At 46.5% G+C, this 15,894-nt stretch overlaps 1 protein-coding gene across 2 annotated transcripts in view; it reads left to right on the top strand.

Moving 5' to 3' along the window:
- Positions 1 to 8,180, top strand: part of Grik4 (glutamate ionotropic receptor kainate type subunit 4) — a 426,914-nt gene extending 418,734 nt beyond the window's left edge. Inside the window, exons 19-20 of one of the 2 annotated variants that reach the window (XM_041657560.1) lie at positions 3,672 to 3,790; positions 7,273 to 8,180. In XM_041657560.1, coding sequence (XP_041513494.1) covers positions 3,672 to 3,790; positions 7,273 to 7,629 — 476 coding nt within the window. In that variant the 3' untranslated portion in view covers positions 7,630 to 8,180. The remainder of the gene's footprint in view (positions 1 to 3,671; positions 3,791 to 7,272) is intronic. The other variant, XM_041657559.1, reaches the window with a different exon arrangement.
- The last annotated feature ends 7,714 nt before the right edge of the window (positions 8,181 to 15,894 follow it).

The following is a 15,894-nucleotide window of genomic DNA, read 5'->3' as shown; positions in this document are numbered from 1 at the left end:
AGGTAGAGAGTCCTTCCCAATGAACTTGATCTAATGGGAAATCTAGATACATAAACTTAAACCCGTGATTATTGTGTAATTATTATTAATTAGAATGAATTAGAATAATACACAATGTGTTACTAGTAAGGCATAAAAGCTATAGACCTGACAGAGTTGTGTATGATTGGAAAAGCCACCAAAATAAAGTGGCCCTGAACTTCAGTGATAAAAGGTCAGGCTAGCAGTGTGTGTGTGTGTGTGTGTGTGTGTGTGTGTGTGTGCGCGCGCGCTTGCTGGACTAGTTATTTTTGTAGCACTTTACCAGATAACCTGACAGAAGCTTCTTTAGGGAGGAGGGTTTTAATTTGATTCAGTTTCCAGGGGATTCCAAACTGTGGCAGGAACACAAAGGCATTCCGTCCACTGGTGCTTTAAAATGTTTGAAGTGGTCCACATGCACATGGCAGCCAGACGAGAAGCATCGAGAGGCCCGTCAGAACCAGAGGGGCCTCACCTGCTAGTGACCCATTTCTGCCAGCTGAGCCCCACATCCCAAAGTTTCCATAGCCTTCTGCAAATGGCGCCACCAGCTGGAGACCAAGTGTTCAAATACATGAGGCCATGAGTAATATTTCAGACACAAAGCCACAGAAGTGATTGAGAGAAGTCAAAGAATATAGATAGGTGCACGGAGGGCATTCCGGGAAATGCAAATAGTTGTGCATCGCTAGAGATGATATCACAGGTTTTTCATTTCAGAAAGATGGGTTTCATGGAGGGTAGAGTTAGACAGGAAATGTCTGTATGTGGGGACATTATTTTGAAATTGATGCAATAGTTCAGGCAAGGGTTGGGGAGCACTTGAAGGTGGTGGGCTGGATAAGGAGATTGTTTAGGATAAACTTGGTAATAGCCAGTGTTTGGAGGAGAGGCAAGAGACCAAGACCAAGTCACTCCCGGTGAGGCCAGGAGAGAGCGTTGAGCTGTGATTTTGTAAAGAGCCATGAAAAGGAGTGTGATTGACAGTGTCACTGCTCAGAGAGGTTGTGTAAGCTAGGAAATTTCCAGGAGCTAAGAAACAAAACATGGGGAGTGATTTCAGAGGGGCAAGACAACGTCACATTCGAGAGAACTGGTTAACTAGAGCTAGCAGAAGTAAATCCGGATTGGCGAATTCGTTTTCTCTTTCAGGTATAGCATCCAGGGTCTAAAAGCTTCTCAGGTGTTCAAAATTATGTTTGAGGTCTGAAAAAAAATATTGGCTTCCCAATGCACAAAGAAAACTTGCAAAAATTAAATTAAGACATGTTTAATTAAATATCTCCAAAGTGGAACATTGTTCCAACTTCATTAATTTTTAAATTTAATATTCATAAAGTTGCATCACATTTAGACACGATTTGTGGGTTAGATTTTCTCATTTTGCAAACATTCCCTTGTAGGCACAGTGATGGCTGAGAAATCACAGCCAATTGGAAATTTCTCCTCCATAAAACCAAAAGCAAAAAAAGAAAAGTTTAAATGCATTTAGTTGTAAGATGTTGGGTGGATTTTCTTCTACCTGCTTTTGTGTGGGATAGAATCTCCAGATGTGTTTTAAGAACCTTTAAAGTGACCCAGAACGACACTGAAACAGACAGCTCTCTTCAGAAGGTTCACGGTGATAGAGAAGCGGGAAAACAATTGGGATCTGAAAAGGGAAGGACGTGAACTGGAAAGAGCCAGTGATGAGGGGAAGTTGGGAAGCGTCAGGAGGTGACTGATGGAGGGGGGGTGGTTGGGAATTCAGCCACAGGGCACAGGTGATAGAGTGAGGCCCAGACCCTTTCTTCCTTAAGAGCCCCCGTACATTCCATCCCCTCATCCATGTGTATCCTGATATTTTTATAATGCTTTCTGTCCCTGGTGGCCCAGGTGAGAGAGGCTGGTAGTCAAATGAACCCTAACTACTTTCCTCCCTGTGTTTAAGATCCTCTGTCTTGGATTAATCAAGATAGAGGCCCCTGCATTGATTGGTGCAGATTCGGAAGAGCTGACTATGGGAATCTGTAGACCAGAGTGCATGGTCTCTGTGATGTATGCTTATGTGAGGCTTTGGGCCCACTGGAAGTGGACCATCAGCTAGTCAGAGAATGCCACTGCGCTGTGTTGTTTAAACAACAACAAAAACAAAAACAAATAAAAAAAAAAAGAAATCAGACATCCACCTGGGTCTTTGTGGTGGGAAACCAGAGGCATCTTGGAATGGCCAGGTAGGGATATTTGTGCCAGCTTTCTGAGCTACATCCGATTCCTGGTCCTTTCTGTGAAGCATCTTAGGAAGTGCAAAACTGACTCTCCCCATGCCCCATGACAACTTAACTAGAGATCAGACACGGAATAACCCCAAAGAGTACAGGACATAAACCTCCCGGTCACCAGTTTCTTAGACTAAAGAAGCTTTTGATCCCTTACCATGCTCCCCCTTCAATGAAACATCCCATCTGACACGTCTATGAGTTTGGTTCCTCCACAGCCAAAGAAAGCACTGAGTTGTGGGGCTAACCTCATCATCAGTGCTGCAACTGAAATGGTCATAACCATTCTACAAATAAGTATCAGGATATCTTCAGCTAGCTCGCTAGGCAATGAGGGTACGATACCACTGTAAAGAACATAAAAATGCATGCATGATTCCAAAGAAAACAATTTCAAACTTGTTGTAGGCCTGGTTGGCTGGGGAAAACTCCCCTGGGAAGCTTGATCCTAATACAGAGCCGGTAAAGTTAATGGCTCGGCAGGTGAGGGTGCTGGCTGCCAAGCCTGATGCCCTACGTGGTAGAGGGAGAGGGCTGCTCCTCAACATCCAGCTGTGCTGGGGGCACATATGCTGGGAGTATGAGCACACACACTGGCACACAAATAAGTAGGTATAAAAATAATAATAAAATACAGAGTCTGCTTCAAATATGCTGCTTTCTTAGGTCTTGAGAAAGGGCTGATGGTCTCTACGTCGGGTTTCCCAGGAGTTTCTGATAACAGCCAAGTTGGGGATGCATTAGTCCAGTAGGGGAAAAGTCTCACCTTCCAAAATAAGCTAACATTTTAGTCCCTTCTCCCAAATATCCAGGGTCAGGATTATTTCAGAGCTTTGAGATTTGGGATTTTGGAAGACTGGCTGGCTGAGCATCCCCTATCCTGAAAATCTAGCCATGTTCCTTGAAATCTAATTTGGAGCAATGTTATTTATCTGCTCAAAAGCTCAGGCTTCAGAGTTTGGGATTAAGGATGGCCAACCTATAATAATCTGAGTCTGGCAAGCACAATTCTTTCTACATCCTTATATACCAAAACACACTGTGAGGAAGATAAGGCAGAAGTTTTAGAATTTAAGGTGTTTTGGTGTTGTGTCATTATGAACTAAATCAGATTGGGCTGTCCCTTTCCCCTAAGACAGTCCTCTGCTCCCAGCCTAGTAAAGTCTTGTGGTTTTTCCAGTCTCCTTCATTCACAGCTGTGTTTCCTTGCCCCGATTTACTGCAACTGCCCTGCTTCTTTCCTCAAATGATGAATTAAATCTTTTCCAGGAATGAATGAGTCTGAGAGACCATCTCCAAGACTCCATTCTGGTTGTTGAAGTGACTTCTGCATTGCTGCGGTGGGTCATCCCACTCTTTCCAAGTAACTTATACTTTTTATCTCTCTTCCAGGCCTGGGAATGGAGAATATTGGTGGAATCTTTGTGGTTCTTATTTGTGGCTTAATAGTGGCCATTTTCATGGCTATGCTGGAGTTTTTATGGACTCTCAGACACTCAGAAGCATCTGAGGTAAGTTTCCAATGGCTTCCAAAGACATACCACCAACAGCAGTGTGAGACTCACTGGCTTCTGCATGTACTTCAGACAGGACCTGCAGCATACACCCAGAGGGCACACAGGCCAGGACAGTGGGAACAATTTTATTCTCCAGAGTAAAAGATCTGAGAAGACACTGTCATGTGTTGATTGTGCAACCACAGAAAGGGCTCCATATTTTTCTTTGACACAGCCATTAAATTAATATGTGAGGAAAGATGTTTTATAAACAACAAACTATATAGTATTGGGGGAGATGGGTAAAAGTACCAGGTCATTTATGTGAAATATGACCTCAGACCTTCCATTTTGACTGTCTTTGCCTATAGGTACAGGTGAAAACCCTCAGTGATATCCCAACTTAAAGAAACCAAAAGGTTCATCTTCTGTCTTAGGAATTTTAATAAATTTAATTCTCTAGTTGTGGTTTAGAGGCTGGGTTAATATCTACTTTGCACCCATGAAAAGTCTGAGAAGAAGGGATACTTTTTCCCATTGGTCTTCCATCCCTCCCCAGGGAGAATGCCCAAGAATGCTTTGTCCAATTGGTCCTCCATCCTTCCACAGGGAAGATGCACAAGAATGCCTTGTCCCATTGGTCCTCCATCCCTCCACAGGGAGGATGCCCAAGAATGCTTTGTCCCATTGGTCCTCCATCCCTCCCCAGGGAGAATGCCTAAGAATGCTTTGTCCAATTGGTCCTCCATCCCTCCACAGGGAAGATGCACAAGAATGCCTTGTCCCATTGGTCCTCCATCCCTCCACAGGGAGGATGCACAAGAATGCCTTGTCCCATTGGTCCTCCATCCCTCCACAGGGAGGATGCACAAGAATGCCTTGTCCCATTGGTCCTCCATCCCTCCACAGGGAGGATGCACAAGAATGCCTTGTTCCATTGGTCCTCCATCCCTCCACAGGGAGGATGCACAAGAATGCCTTGTCCCATTGGTCCTCCATTCCTCCCCAGGGAAAATGCAAAAATTTTTGCATGTTAATTGCACTGTGAGACTTTTTCTCTTTTTCATTACATTAGCCTCTCGGCTCTGGATCTTCCGGCTGCCACTGCCAGTGCAGCAGGGTGCGCTACCCTCACAATGCCTCTGCCTGCTCCTACCACTGCTCATCTACTCTAGCACCTTACTCTCTCCTCTATGCTTCTGTTTACCCTCCCTCCAAAATCCACAGCTGTACCAGTTGTTACTTTTAAAGAGTAGTAATGTCACTATCACCTTTCTTTATACAACCCTTCTCCTGAGCTGACGGTATTTGATTATCTATCTATCTATCTATCTATCTATCTATCTATCTATCTATCTAGACAGGGTTTCTTGTGTAACCACCCTGGCTGTCCTGAAACTCTCTTTGTAGACTAGGCTGGCCTTGAACTCTCAGAGGTTCAACCACGTCTGCCTCCCTAATGCTGGAATTAAAGGCATGAGCCACCACCGCTCAGCAACATTTGATAACAATATTACTTTCCCTTTCCTTCCCTCCCTCCCAACTCTTGACGCCATTCCAATGGCTTCTCTCCACCCCTATAAAGGGGCCCTGTCCATTGTCTGAATCCATCATTCACAGACTCTCTTGTCCTTTTCCTTATTCAACATCAGATCTCTTGGGTTCCCTGGTATTTCTGCTTCCAGTTCTGTTCCCCTCCCCCTTCTGCCCATTCCTTAAAATGCTGCTAGCATTTATATATTCCACATGAGTCTGATTAAGTAAGCCTTACATTCTCCAGTGAAACATTCCTTATTTCTTCTCCTGCCTTTTACTCTGGGCCAGCAGTCAACCATCCAACAGCCACCTCAGCACCGCTGTCACACTGACACAAAGTGCTTACATGCCAGGCTACGACAGCTATAGACATGGAGCTACTTGAACTTAAGGACTGCCTGCTATCTCTGTATTTCCATGACAAATCACAATGCTTGACCCACAGAAGATGATAAATGCATTGTGTTATATTCTTGTCACATGTAATGGTTTAAGCAGGTGGCAGGGGCTTTTTGTTGCCATAGTAATTATTAGAGAAGCACAGAGGGGTTTAGTGGTTTGCCAAGAATCTTCTGCTATTTAGTGACAATGATAGGCCTAGAATCATGTCTGAGAGATGAAGTTGGGCCATATTGTATGGCCTGTTTCTCCCAAGAGCTCCGGCAGGATCTGGGTTTACCCTGAAATTCAATGAGTCTCAGACTACTCCAGTAGCTGAAATGAAGAGGAAGCTGTATTGGCTGTGTGGCTCTGGCGCCATATTTGCCTCATTGATAGAACATGAAGAGGAGGAAACTTCTTCTGCCATCGTGCTCCATGAGTGTCCGAGAACTCAACCAAGTATGCTTGGACTTTGGACTTAGACAGGATTAAGTTCTAATTCTCAATGAGATACTCATTAGTCAGTTCTTCACAAAATGCACAATATTTCCTGAGTTTCCACCTACACATCTTCAAAATGGATATTGTAACAAGTTCACAATTCTTTATCAACTGGTCCTCAGACCCCCCCCCCCAAAAAAAAACTAGGAATGGCCCAAGCCTTTCATAAGTGCGATGCATTTGTATTCCTCCACAAAGTCTGATCAATGGTCCCCATCTTCATTGCATTCCATGTGAACACGCGAACATTTTGCTGTAGAAACTGCAATGTATTTGAATATGGAGTTTGTCCCAGACCCACTGGGTGTTAAACGTAACATGGTGTCCGTGCATTGTCGTGCCTTTCTAAACTCCGGAATATCCTGAGCTTTGAAGTACAGCTGGAGCCAAGTGTTTCACGTGAGGAGACTGTGGTCCTACAGAAGTGGCGGTTGTTTACTCCAGTGATCTTCAGGATGCGTCATCTCCAACCGCTGGCGACCTCACTCAGGACAGCTGAAAGGAAGTCAAGGCTGTGTTGGCTTTTAGCAGGGGTAGACACGTCCGTCATGTTGATGGAGCTGAAAGAGAGACTAGGGAAGAACAGGCGGCTACTTCCTTCCCCACAGTATTTCTGGAATGTTCCTTTCCAGCCGGGACAACTCAACAGGTCATGATGGTTAAAAAGACAGGGGAATGGTTGGGCTTGAAGGCGAAATGAACACATGGTGAGTTTTTCAAATACCAGGGAGACTGATATAGAAGGGTTTAAGTAGGTTTCAAGATGTACCTTTACCTGAGGTCAGGGGAAGAAATTCTCAGGGGTGGAAACTAAGCAGAGTAGAAGGAAGCAGCCGTTAGTGCAAATGTGCCAAAATGGTACCCCCTCTTTCCCAAAACGCTGGGCATCATCTGGCAGGGTTGTTGAACGAAGGCTGTTTGTGGTGGGCTTTTGAGCCTTAAACAGGGGTGGGAATGAGGCCTTCATTTAACCTTCACACTTGAGATGACTGGCTGTCCCAACACCCTCTGCCTGCAGACCCCAGGAGACTCATGAGGCCCTCTGAGTGGCTCTCTGTGACTTCCGCTGTCTTCCTTAGGTGTCTGTGTGTCAGGAGATGGTGACGGAGCTGCGCAGCATCATCCTGTGCCAGGACAGTATCCACCCGAGGCGGCGACGCTCTGGAGGCCTGCCACCCCCACCCCCTGTCCTGGAGGAGCGCCGACCCCGGGGCACGGCGACGCTCAGCAATGGCAAGCTGTGTGGCGCCGGGGAGCCCGACCAGCTGGCGCAGAGACTGGCACAAGAGGCCGCCCTAGTGGCTCGCGGCTGCACGCACATTCGCGTGTGCCCGGAGTGCCGCCGCTTCCAAGGCCTGCGGGCGCGACCATCGCCAGCTCGCAGCGAGGAGAGCCTGGAGTGGGACAAGACCACCAACAGCAGCGAGCCCGAGTAGTGGCGCGAAGGACTGCGGAGCCAGGCGGGGAGGCGGGAGGGTAGACTTTGCAACATCGTTTTCTCCAAATTCAAGACTCAATCACTTTACAAAGGGCATCAGAGCCTGATGCTCCAGAAGGAGGAGGATACCGCCCTGTGGGAGAGCAGGTCTATCTGGACGTTGCATCCACGTGGCAGAGATGCTGGCCCTTGTGGGCACAAGGACCCATCTCCTCCCAGAGGGCCTTTCTTTCAAACCCAAATAACATGGAGTCTGGGTAATGGGACCCCTGCAGGGGAAGTTCAAGAAATTGATGGACTCATCAGTTGAATTCCCCCCTAGGAAGGGGCCATTGTACCCTGGGTCTAGTTCTTAACAGGAAAAAAAAAAATTAAACCCAACAGGGAAGTTTTTCTTTTCTGAATTTGTATATTTTTGTTAATGTTCTTTTTTTCCTGTTTTTCTTTTGTCTCTTCTGGTTTCAAGGTCTAAGGTTCAGTTGTCTTGTGCTTTGGGATGGGGAGTGTGGGTTGGGGGATGGAGGTCTGACTCTCTCTCTCTCTCTCTCTGTCTGTATCTATCTATCTATCTATCTATCTATCTATCTATCTATCTGATTTTGGAGTTGCTGGTGCACAGGGTTTTAGGTGCTGACCCTACCCCCCTCATGTCATGTAGTGTTTGATGGTCTCCCTAAGTGTAGAGGGCCTTGGGTGAAAGTCTATCAAGCCAACTTGTTAAATGCCAGCAAACAGCACTTAGCCTGTGGTCTACCAGAGGACACCTTGAAATGCCCGGGTTTCTGAGAGTTAATCTGACTCTTCTTTTTCTTTCCCTATTTTCATCTCTGAAAAGAGAAGGAAGACAGAATATGCAAAGCATGCTGGGCACTATGTAAGGAGTAAGGAGAGGGTATGTGATTTTCCATGCTGTGGTCCTGGCTTTCACTGTAAGGTCCTACTCAGAGAGGAGAGAGGACAGGGCCGCACCACTGGTATGGTAGACCCTTTACAATGGCATCTCTTTTCAGCTGACCTCAGTAGCTGCCTCTGAAGCACTACCCCCAAGGCTCTTATGGATTGGGTGATTTGGGGGGGTACTAGACATAAAACCTGGGTGCAAGTATGTGTGTGCTTGTGTATGTGTGTTCATGCTCCCATGCGTGTGAGTACGCAAGCGTACATGCCTATGTTTATGAGTAAGAAAGACCTTCCTTAAGTAGCCAACAATTCGCCTAGTTCCTGGGAGAGAGCAGAGTCTTTTAGCCTGTCACTGACTGAGGAGCTAGGAACATAAATCCAGATCTCAGTGTGGGTAGTAGCATTCTTTGTGTGACCAAGGATGAAGTATCTGACTTCTCTACTGTAGACTGGGAATCAGCAATACTTCCCTAGGCAACCAGGGACTGTTCTACCTGGAGGTTTGCCAGGCCCAGACTGCTTTCCTGATGAGAGGACCAGGACTTCTGCGGAGCTGACGGACGTGCGTGTCATCAGAATTTCACATAGAATCGTCGTTTTCTGATGGCAAACAAACTCTATGCAATTCCTGACTGTAAACTTCGACAGTTCCAAGAGAAGGCCGGACAGTGGCCAGCGACTCCACCTTCACCACCGTCACCTGGAGTCGAGCTGACTTCACATGGCTCTTGTTCCGAATATACTAAAATAAAGACGTTTTTGAAGATGCTGAGCCGAACCCCCTGGTTCTGCCTTCTGGATAGGTTGGCATCCTCTCTGTGCTGTTTCTTAGAGCTGCTACCCCAGAGACAAGCTCTAACCTCGATTCTTCTCAGTCACCTAAGAGGTACCCTGTCAGCCCTAAGCAGACCCCTTGTTGGTGACCCTGAATCCTTTTTCATTTTTCTCTTTAGCTATCCAGTGGCAGCAAGCTATGTGGGGCACTTGAGGTTTTGCTTTTGTTTTTGCCATACTTTGTGGAGAAACACAGACTAGGTGGGAAGGGCACTTGACGTCTGCCGGCCAGCAGACCCCAGTGGTGTCGCAACTGCTCCAGCCCCCAGCCTTTTCCCAGGCCTCTTACTCCAGGATCCCTCTGCCAGATCACATCTTGGACAGGAAGGATTGTTTTTTAAAAAAACAAAACTTGTTTTTATGAGCGGGATATCTTGTATCAACAGACACTTTTTTTTTTAATGGATTAGTGAAGTCAGCGTTCCCAAGCATCATTTGTGGCGTCTGTTTCCTTCCCTTCGTGGGATAGTGATGAGGTTGACAGCGCTGGGCAGCTTTCCTGACTCCATCGCTGCGCCTGCCTCCCTCCAGTTGCTGCTGTGTGCATCTGCTCCCAGCTGTTTCTGGTTCTTGGTTTGTCTCCTCCACGTTTGATCCATTGCTCATTAGCTTTCTTTCCCATCCTGTGTTTTCTATCTGAATCTGTGTACCATATAAAGTAGTTTTTTTCTTGTCTGTTTATCTTTCTTCGACTGGAATATTTATAATAAAACAAACCCTGAAATGTTAGTGATGGGTGAGAGCTATTTGGACTTGGGAAATGTGATCCCTGTGCCCTCCCCCTCACCGCCTAGGTGTAAGACTCTAAAAGAGAATAAAGCTAGGGTCCCCCTTTAAATCTTATCCTTCACCTACCTCTTCTTCTCTTTTTCTCTGCCCCTTCTCTCTCCTCGTCTCCTCCCCCTCCTTTTCTCTCCCTCCCTTTTCACTCCCCACCCCTTCTACTCTTTGTTCGGATCCCAGCAAAGTCTAGGTAACTTCTTTCAGGCTTCAGTTCTGGGACTCTGAGCCAACTCCACCCTCCACACACACACACACACACACACACACACACACACACACACACACACCCCTCAGAACGGATATACATGTAAATGGAGTTCAGGTTTGTGGGTTTTTTTGTCTTCCTAAATGCACTTTCACAGAATAGTCATCTACTGATACCCAGGGTAACTCTAGTCAGATGTCACCCCAGATTCCACTGGGAGCCTGAAGATTACATCAATTAAAATATAATACTTTGCTTTATTTCTTTTAATTGCTCTGCAGGGCCCCAACCGTCACAAGATCTCTGCTTCAGAACCCAGGTGGGGTGTAAGTTGAGCACAGAGATGTTGGGAAATCTTTTGGCTTCCTCTCTTCTAGTGCTCATATGAGAATATTCATGCTGGGAACTTGCCAAACGGCCCTCTTATTGGTTAGGTGAGACCGAAATATCACGATAGCCAATCCATCTGGGACCGCTCTGTGAAAGTTCATTAGTTTGGGATTCCAAGGAGTTTAATTTTCTTTTGGAATCCAAAGAGGACTTCCCCTTGGTGTACAGGGCCAGGATGGAGCTGGAGTGCAGCTCAGGAGAGCAGTCTGTGGCCCTCCCATCCGCCCGGTGTTCGCAGCAAGGCAAAGTAGTCTAGGAATGATAAGAAAGGTCTGATTCCCTGGCGGGCTGTCAGCGCTCAGGTCGTAACAATGAGGCCTGTTTGGAGAATGCATAGAAGGTGTCTTTTCAGAAGGATATGTCTGGAAGCTGGGGCTTCCTATGAGGTCTTCTCGTGAGAAAAAAAAAACGGAATTTTAAGTGGCTTTCAGCTTGAGTATTTCTCCCGCCTTTTAGAAAAAGTGACTCTCTACATGCACATGCACGCACACACACACACACACACACACAGAAGATTGGTGATGGCATGCTTTCAAAAGACGTGTCCTATAGAGAGGAAAAACCGTATGTTGAAGGTATGGCTTCCAGAGGAGTGAGGGTCACCCTCCAAGTCTTAGAACTGGGTGATCAACAACTTCAGTATTACTTAAGAGCAAGGGGAGAGGTGTCGTGGCATTATTATTTGAACTTGACCAGTCACATTTCATTGGAGTTTCCAGAGAATGGATGAAATCCACACAGACATCACCATGAGGAAGGCAGCAGAATTTGTGACTGGAGAGGAAGGAAGGAAGTCTATTCAGGTGATAAAATGGACAACTCTCTGTGACCAGAAGTGGCAGGAAAGGTCCCAAGAAAGGGCATAAGGAAACTGAGCATATAATCTGCCTGTAGATTGAAGCCATGCAGGGGAATTGGTGCACAGTGGCTGATGTGCCGACATGACAGGGTGTAGGATCCCATTTTTGGGCTGGACTGTGTGCAACCATACTATGGAGAATAATGTTTGGAGAACTAGCTAAAGGACCCTGCCCACCCTTTCATAGTCCTCACACCTAATCTAACTTTGTCTCTTGGAAGAGAAGTTGGAGGGTAACTGATGGGAGCACGGTGGAATGAGATGGAACTGTTCCCCAGATTGGCAGTTAGGTTTAGATTGTTCTTACTTCCCAGCATCACTTTAGATTCTGTGAAAGATAGCAAGGAAATAAACGCCGTAGATTGGTACTGCGAGAGGACAAAATTTACCTGTGAGAAAGAGTGGTGGGGACTGGGGGATGGCTCAGTTGGTACAGTGCCTGACTTGCAAGCTCAAGGACCAGAGTTTGAGCCTCAGAATCCATACAAAAAGCTGGGCACTGGAGACATAGCTCAGCAGTGAAGAGCACTTTCTGCTCTTGCCAGGGACTTGAATTTGGTTCTCAGCACCCACCACCATCTGTACCTCCAGTTCTAGGGAACCTATTGCCCTCCTCTGGCCTTTTGGGCACCTGCACATGTGCGCTGCATAGACATAAATGCAATCAAAACACTCATACACATCAAAAAATCTTGGGTACCTCTACCAGCGCTGGAGAGGTGGAGATAGCTGGATACTGAAAGTCAGCCTAACCTTTTTGGTAAGCTCATGGGAAGTACAAGAGCCTGTCTAAGTAAAATCTTTTAAAGGAGACAGCACACAAGGAATACCACCTGAGGTTGTTCTCTGGCCTCCGCAAACACACCAATGCTGGGAAATCAAGACTTTGCTTCATGTCCTTTGGAGTGGAGCATGCTTAACTCAGACTGGCAAATAAATAAAAAAAAAAAAAAAAAAACAGCCTGTGGCTGGTGTGGCTCCTTGTCTTTCTTCCCACACACGGCCTTCCTTCTGGAGGAAATCTGGCTCTCCTGCGATGCTCACTATGGTGTTCCGCCACCGTTACTTAGAGATGCTTACCACTGTCTCCCTCCCAGGCTTCCTTAAATTGTGTTAGGAGGATTAGCTGCAGAAGCACCAGCCTCACCCGGTGAAATGCAGAAAGGCTAGCTGGGATGTGCAGCAGCTGTCTGGAGAGGACTCTGAGCTTGTTTCTGAAAAGACTCTGTTTAAAATTGGAAGGCAGGCGTAAGGATACAGGATGGAAGGTGTGGAGCCAATATGAAACGACTGTGGAAGAAAATCCTCACATCACTACCATACTGGGGCATCGGCTAGGGCTGCCGTCCTTTCCGACCCAGTAAGCCATTCTCTTATCCGTAGCTCATGGAGTCGGCCTAGAAAGTTATTCTACTTGGATTGTTCTGATTAGATTCTCAGTGGCTTTTCCATTTAAAGTAAGAGAACGTAACTTCTGTTTCCACATCGTCTGTAATCCTAGAGTACCGAGTGGGCTGAGAAGCATTTTAAATCATGGCAACTTGGCCAAATGTGAAGAGCAAAGCTGCGAAGTCACAGGCAGGCAAACGGCTCAGGCCAGCGTTACCAAGAGACTGTGACTGTGTAGCTACCAGCTCTCCTGTGACAAGACTTCAAACCAGCTGAGAGGATCAGATAAAAATAGTTCTGCAGGAGACAAAGTTATGGTTTTTTTGTTTGTTGGTTGGGTTTTTCGATTCCCCCACACACACATTTTCTATAAACTCAAATCTGGTGGGGTGTGTGTGTGTGTGTGTGCGCGCACACACGCATGCACACTGAGTATGGCCTGTAGAGCAGTTTACCAAATCATGAAGGTTTGTGTCCTTGTGCCTGTCTGTAAGGTGTGTGTGACTATGAGGTGTGTAAAAGTGTTGTGCCTGCTATATATTTACATTCTCTCTGTGTGTTTTAGCAAATACATTCAGGTCCACCTCAATATGTACATGAGGAGCTGAGGTGTGAGCGTGGTGTGTGTGTGTGTGTGTGTGTGCGTGTGTAGAGCAGTTTAGCATAGATGAGTAGGGTCTTGACAATGATTTTAAGGGTATATGTGAGTGTGCAGTGTGAGTGTGTAGTGTGTGTCCTTGTAATGTGTGTGACGTGTATGGAATGTGGTCTGACGGGCTTAGCAGATGTGTAGTGCATGTGGATGGTGTGAGAGCGTGTGGTGAGGTGTGCATGGCCGTTTAACACAGCCAATGCAGGTTCTTTCCAGGGTGTCAGTGTGGGGTAAACGCGTATGTGAGAAAGTTGGAGGGCGGCGTTTGTACGTGAGTGTGAGTGCACGTGGTACTGTAACCCAGACAGATGTGCTGGTTCTTACACAATGAAAACAACCTCTTAGCACTCGAGCCTTTCACCGCTGCTTCTGGGCAACGTAGTTGGGCTAGACGTTTCCCTTTCAACCACTTTGTTCTCATTTAATAGCCTTCAGTGTAACTTATTTCTGAGCTTAATGTCTGTGCCGATTCGTGCAGCAGGAGGTAGTTTTCCCTCTTCTCAGTTGAGTGACACCGTGCCTGAGCTGACTTCTTAAGGCCTACAGCTTGCTGCCCTCGCCAGCTGAAGCTCACTGCTCCTGCAGTTTGAGTGAGCAGCCTGGTAGAATGGTTTGAGGTGGTGTGACCGAATGTAGTCAGTCAGAGGGGAGAGGAGCAGAGCCCAGGTTCTCCACCCCAGACTCATGCACAGCTCCCCCCATTCCAGACAGAAGCCCACTGTCAAACCAGCCCAGCAACAGGCTTATTAAAGGCTGACTGTTCCGACTGGTAAGAAGATAGAGAATTCAGAAACATTTTAGTTCAGCTAGTCTGTTTTGTGTTTAATGGGATGGACCAGCAGAGTTGTTGATGCTGCTGTTGTTTGCGAATAATCCAAGGCTCTCCTTGATCTCAGCCTTCTGACAGTTTCTCACTTCCCGTCCCCTCTATGCAAGGATTCCTCTGCAAGGATCCAAAATGTTCCTCCTGCCTTTGCTCTGATAGTTCCTACCTGCTTATGGGGCCATGTTTTCATGGCCAAAGCTCTCCAATATTTAAGCCCTGGCTTGAATACTATTTCCCCAATGAGAGCGTCCAGGGTAGAGAGAACCATCTCACTCTTGCTGGCCACTCTGAGCTCCCCTTTATGATCCCCCAGGCTTCTGGCTTTGTCGTGTGTATGACATGTGCTCTCCCCCTTCCTCCCACCTTCTCCATCAAGACCATCAAGACTAACGAGAAACATGCCTTTCATTCCTTCGCAGGGGTAGGATTCCCAGCACATACTTGCTTCCTATGAATGAATACATGAATGAATGCGGTAAATCTGACAGGGAGCAAATACACAGAAAACACCATGAATGTGAAAGTGAGTGGCAGGGAAATGCTAATGCACCCTTGATTCCTAGCGGCCAAGCCAAGAACAGCTTAATAATTTACAGCAAGCAAAACTGTGACTTCATTCATTTTCCTGGGCATGAGGCCTGTGGGGAAAGCAAGATGATAATACCTGCAGGCGGCTAGGAGTCGACTTGGAGGGTAGGAGGGGATGTTTGTTTCCTCCTGTCTGCATGTCTTCCACACAGGCTGCAGAAATCCAGTCTCCTGACTTTTCAACCTGTTCTGAGAAAATCAGCAAGCTTGCTCCCTTCTCCCCTCATTATCCTAAAAAAGGAAGAAAAAGAAAATCCCAGATGAAATTATCAAAACTTGTGGACTATCTATTTTAATGACTAGTCCATCAGGGTGACGCTTGCTCAGAAACAGTGTTCTTTATCAAAACAATTGAAATCAACCCCCGGAACCTCTGTTTTCACTAGGAAAAGACCTCCTTCCCCTTGGTGGTTTGCTTTAACACATGAACACAGCACTGCGGTTTGAAAGACAGCAAATTATAGACCTAGCATTCCAAGTGTTTGTAAGGGGAGGTCCAGCTCATGTTGACAAGTTCAGAAAATGCTGCCCTTTTCTTAAATGTTGGTGTTTAGATGGGAGAAAAGAGAGACCGATGAAGAACCGGCGTTTTCCAGATACAGTCTATACAGTGAGCACATTTGTTCATACAATTCTCCGAGTAGCTCGCCCCCTTCCAGCTCCCTGTGAGCTAGATCTTATTATTTCCAGGCTGGCAAATGAAAGCTTCTGAAAGTGAAATATCATTCCCAGAGTTCTATAGCCAGGGAAAGGCCAGGCTCCAACTCCAAGGTCAAGGGCAAAGTTCTTGTTCTCTGAAGAACTGGGACCAGACCTCAGCACCACGTCATCTGAGCT

The sequence above is a fragment of the Microtus oregoni genome, unplaced genomic scaffold (genome assembly GCF_018167655.1).
Source record: "Microtus oregoni isolate MIOR12 unplaced genomic scaffold, Mior012 000008F_ref0000371, whole genome shotgun sequence".
NCBI lineage: Eukaryota > Metazoa > Chordata > Mammalia > Rodentia > Cricetidae > Microtus > Microtus oregoni.
The sequence above is the reverse complement of the archived record's forward strand: the minus strand, read 5'-3'. Positions and strand labels throughout refer to the sequence as shown.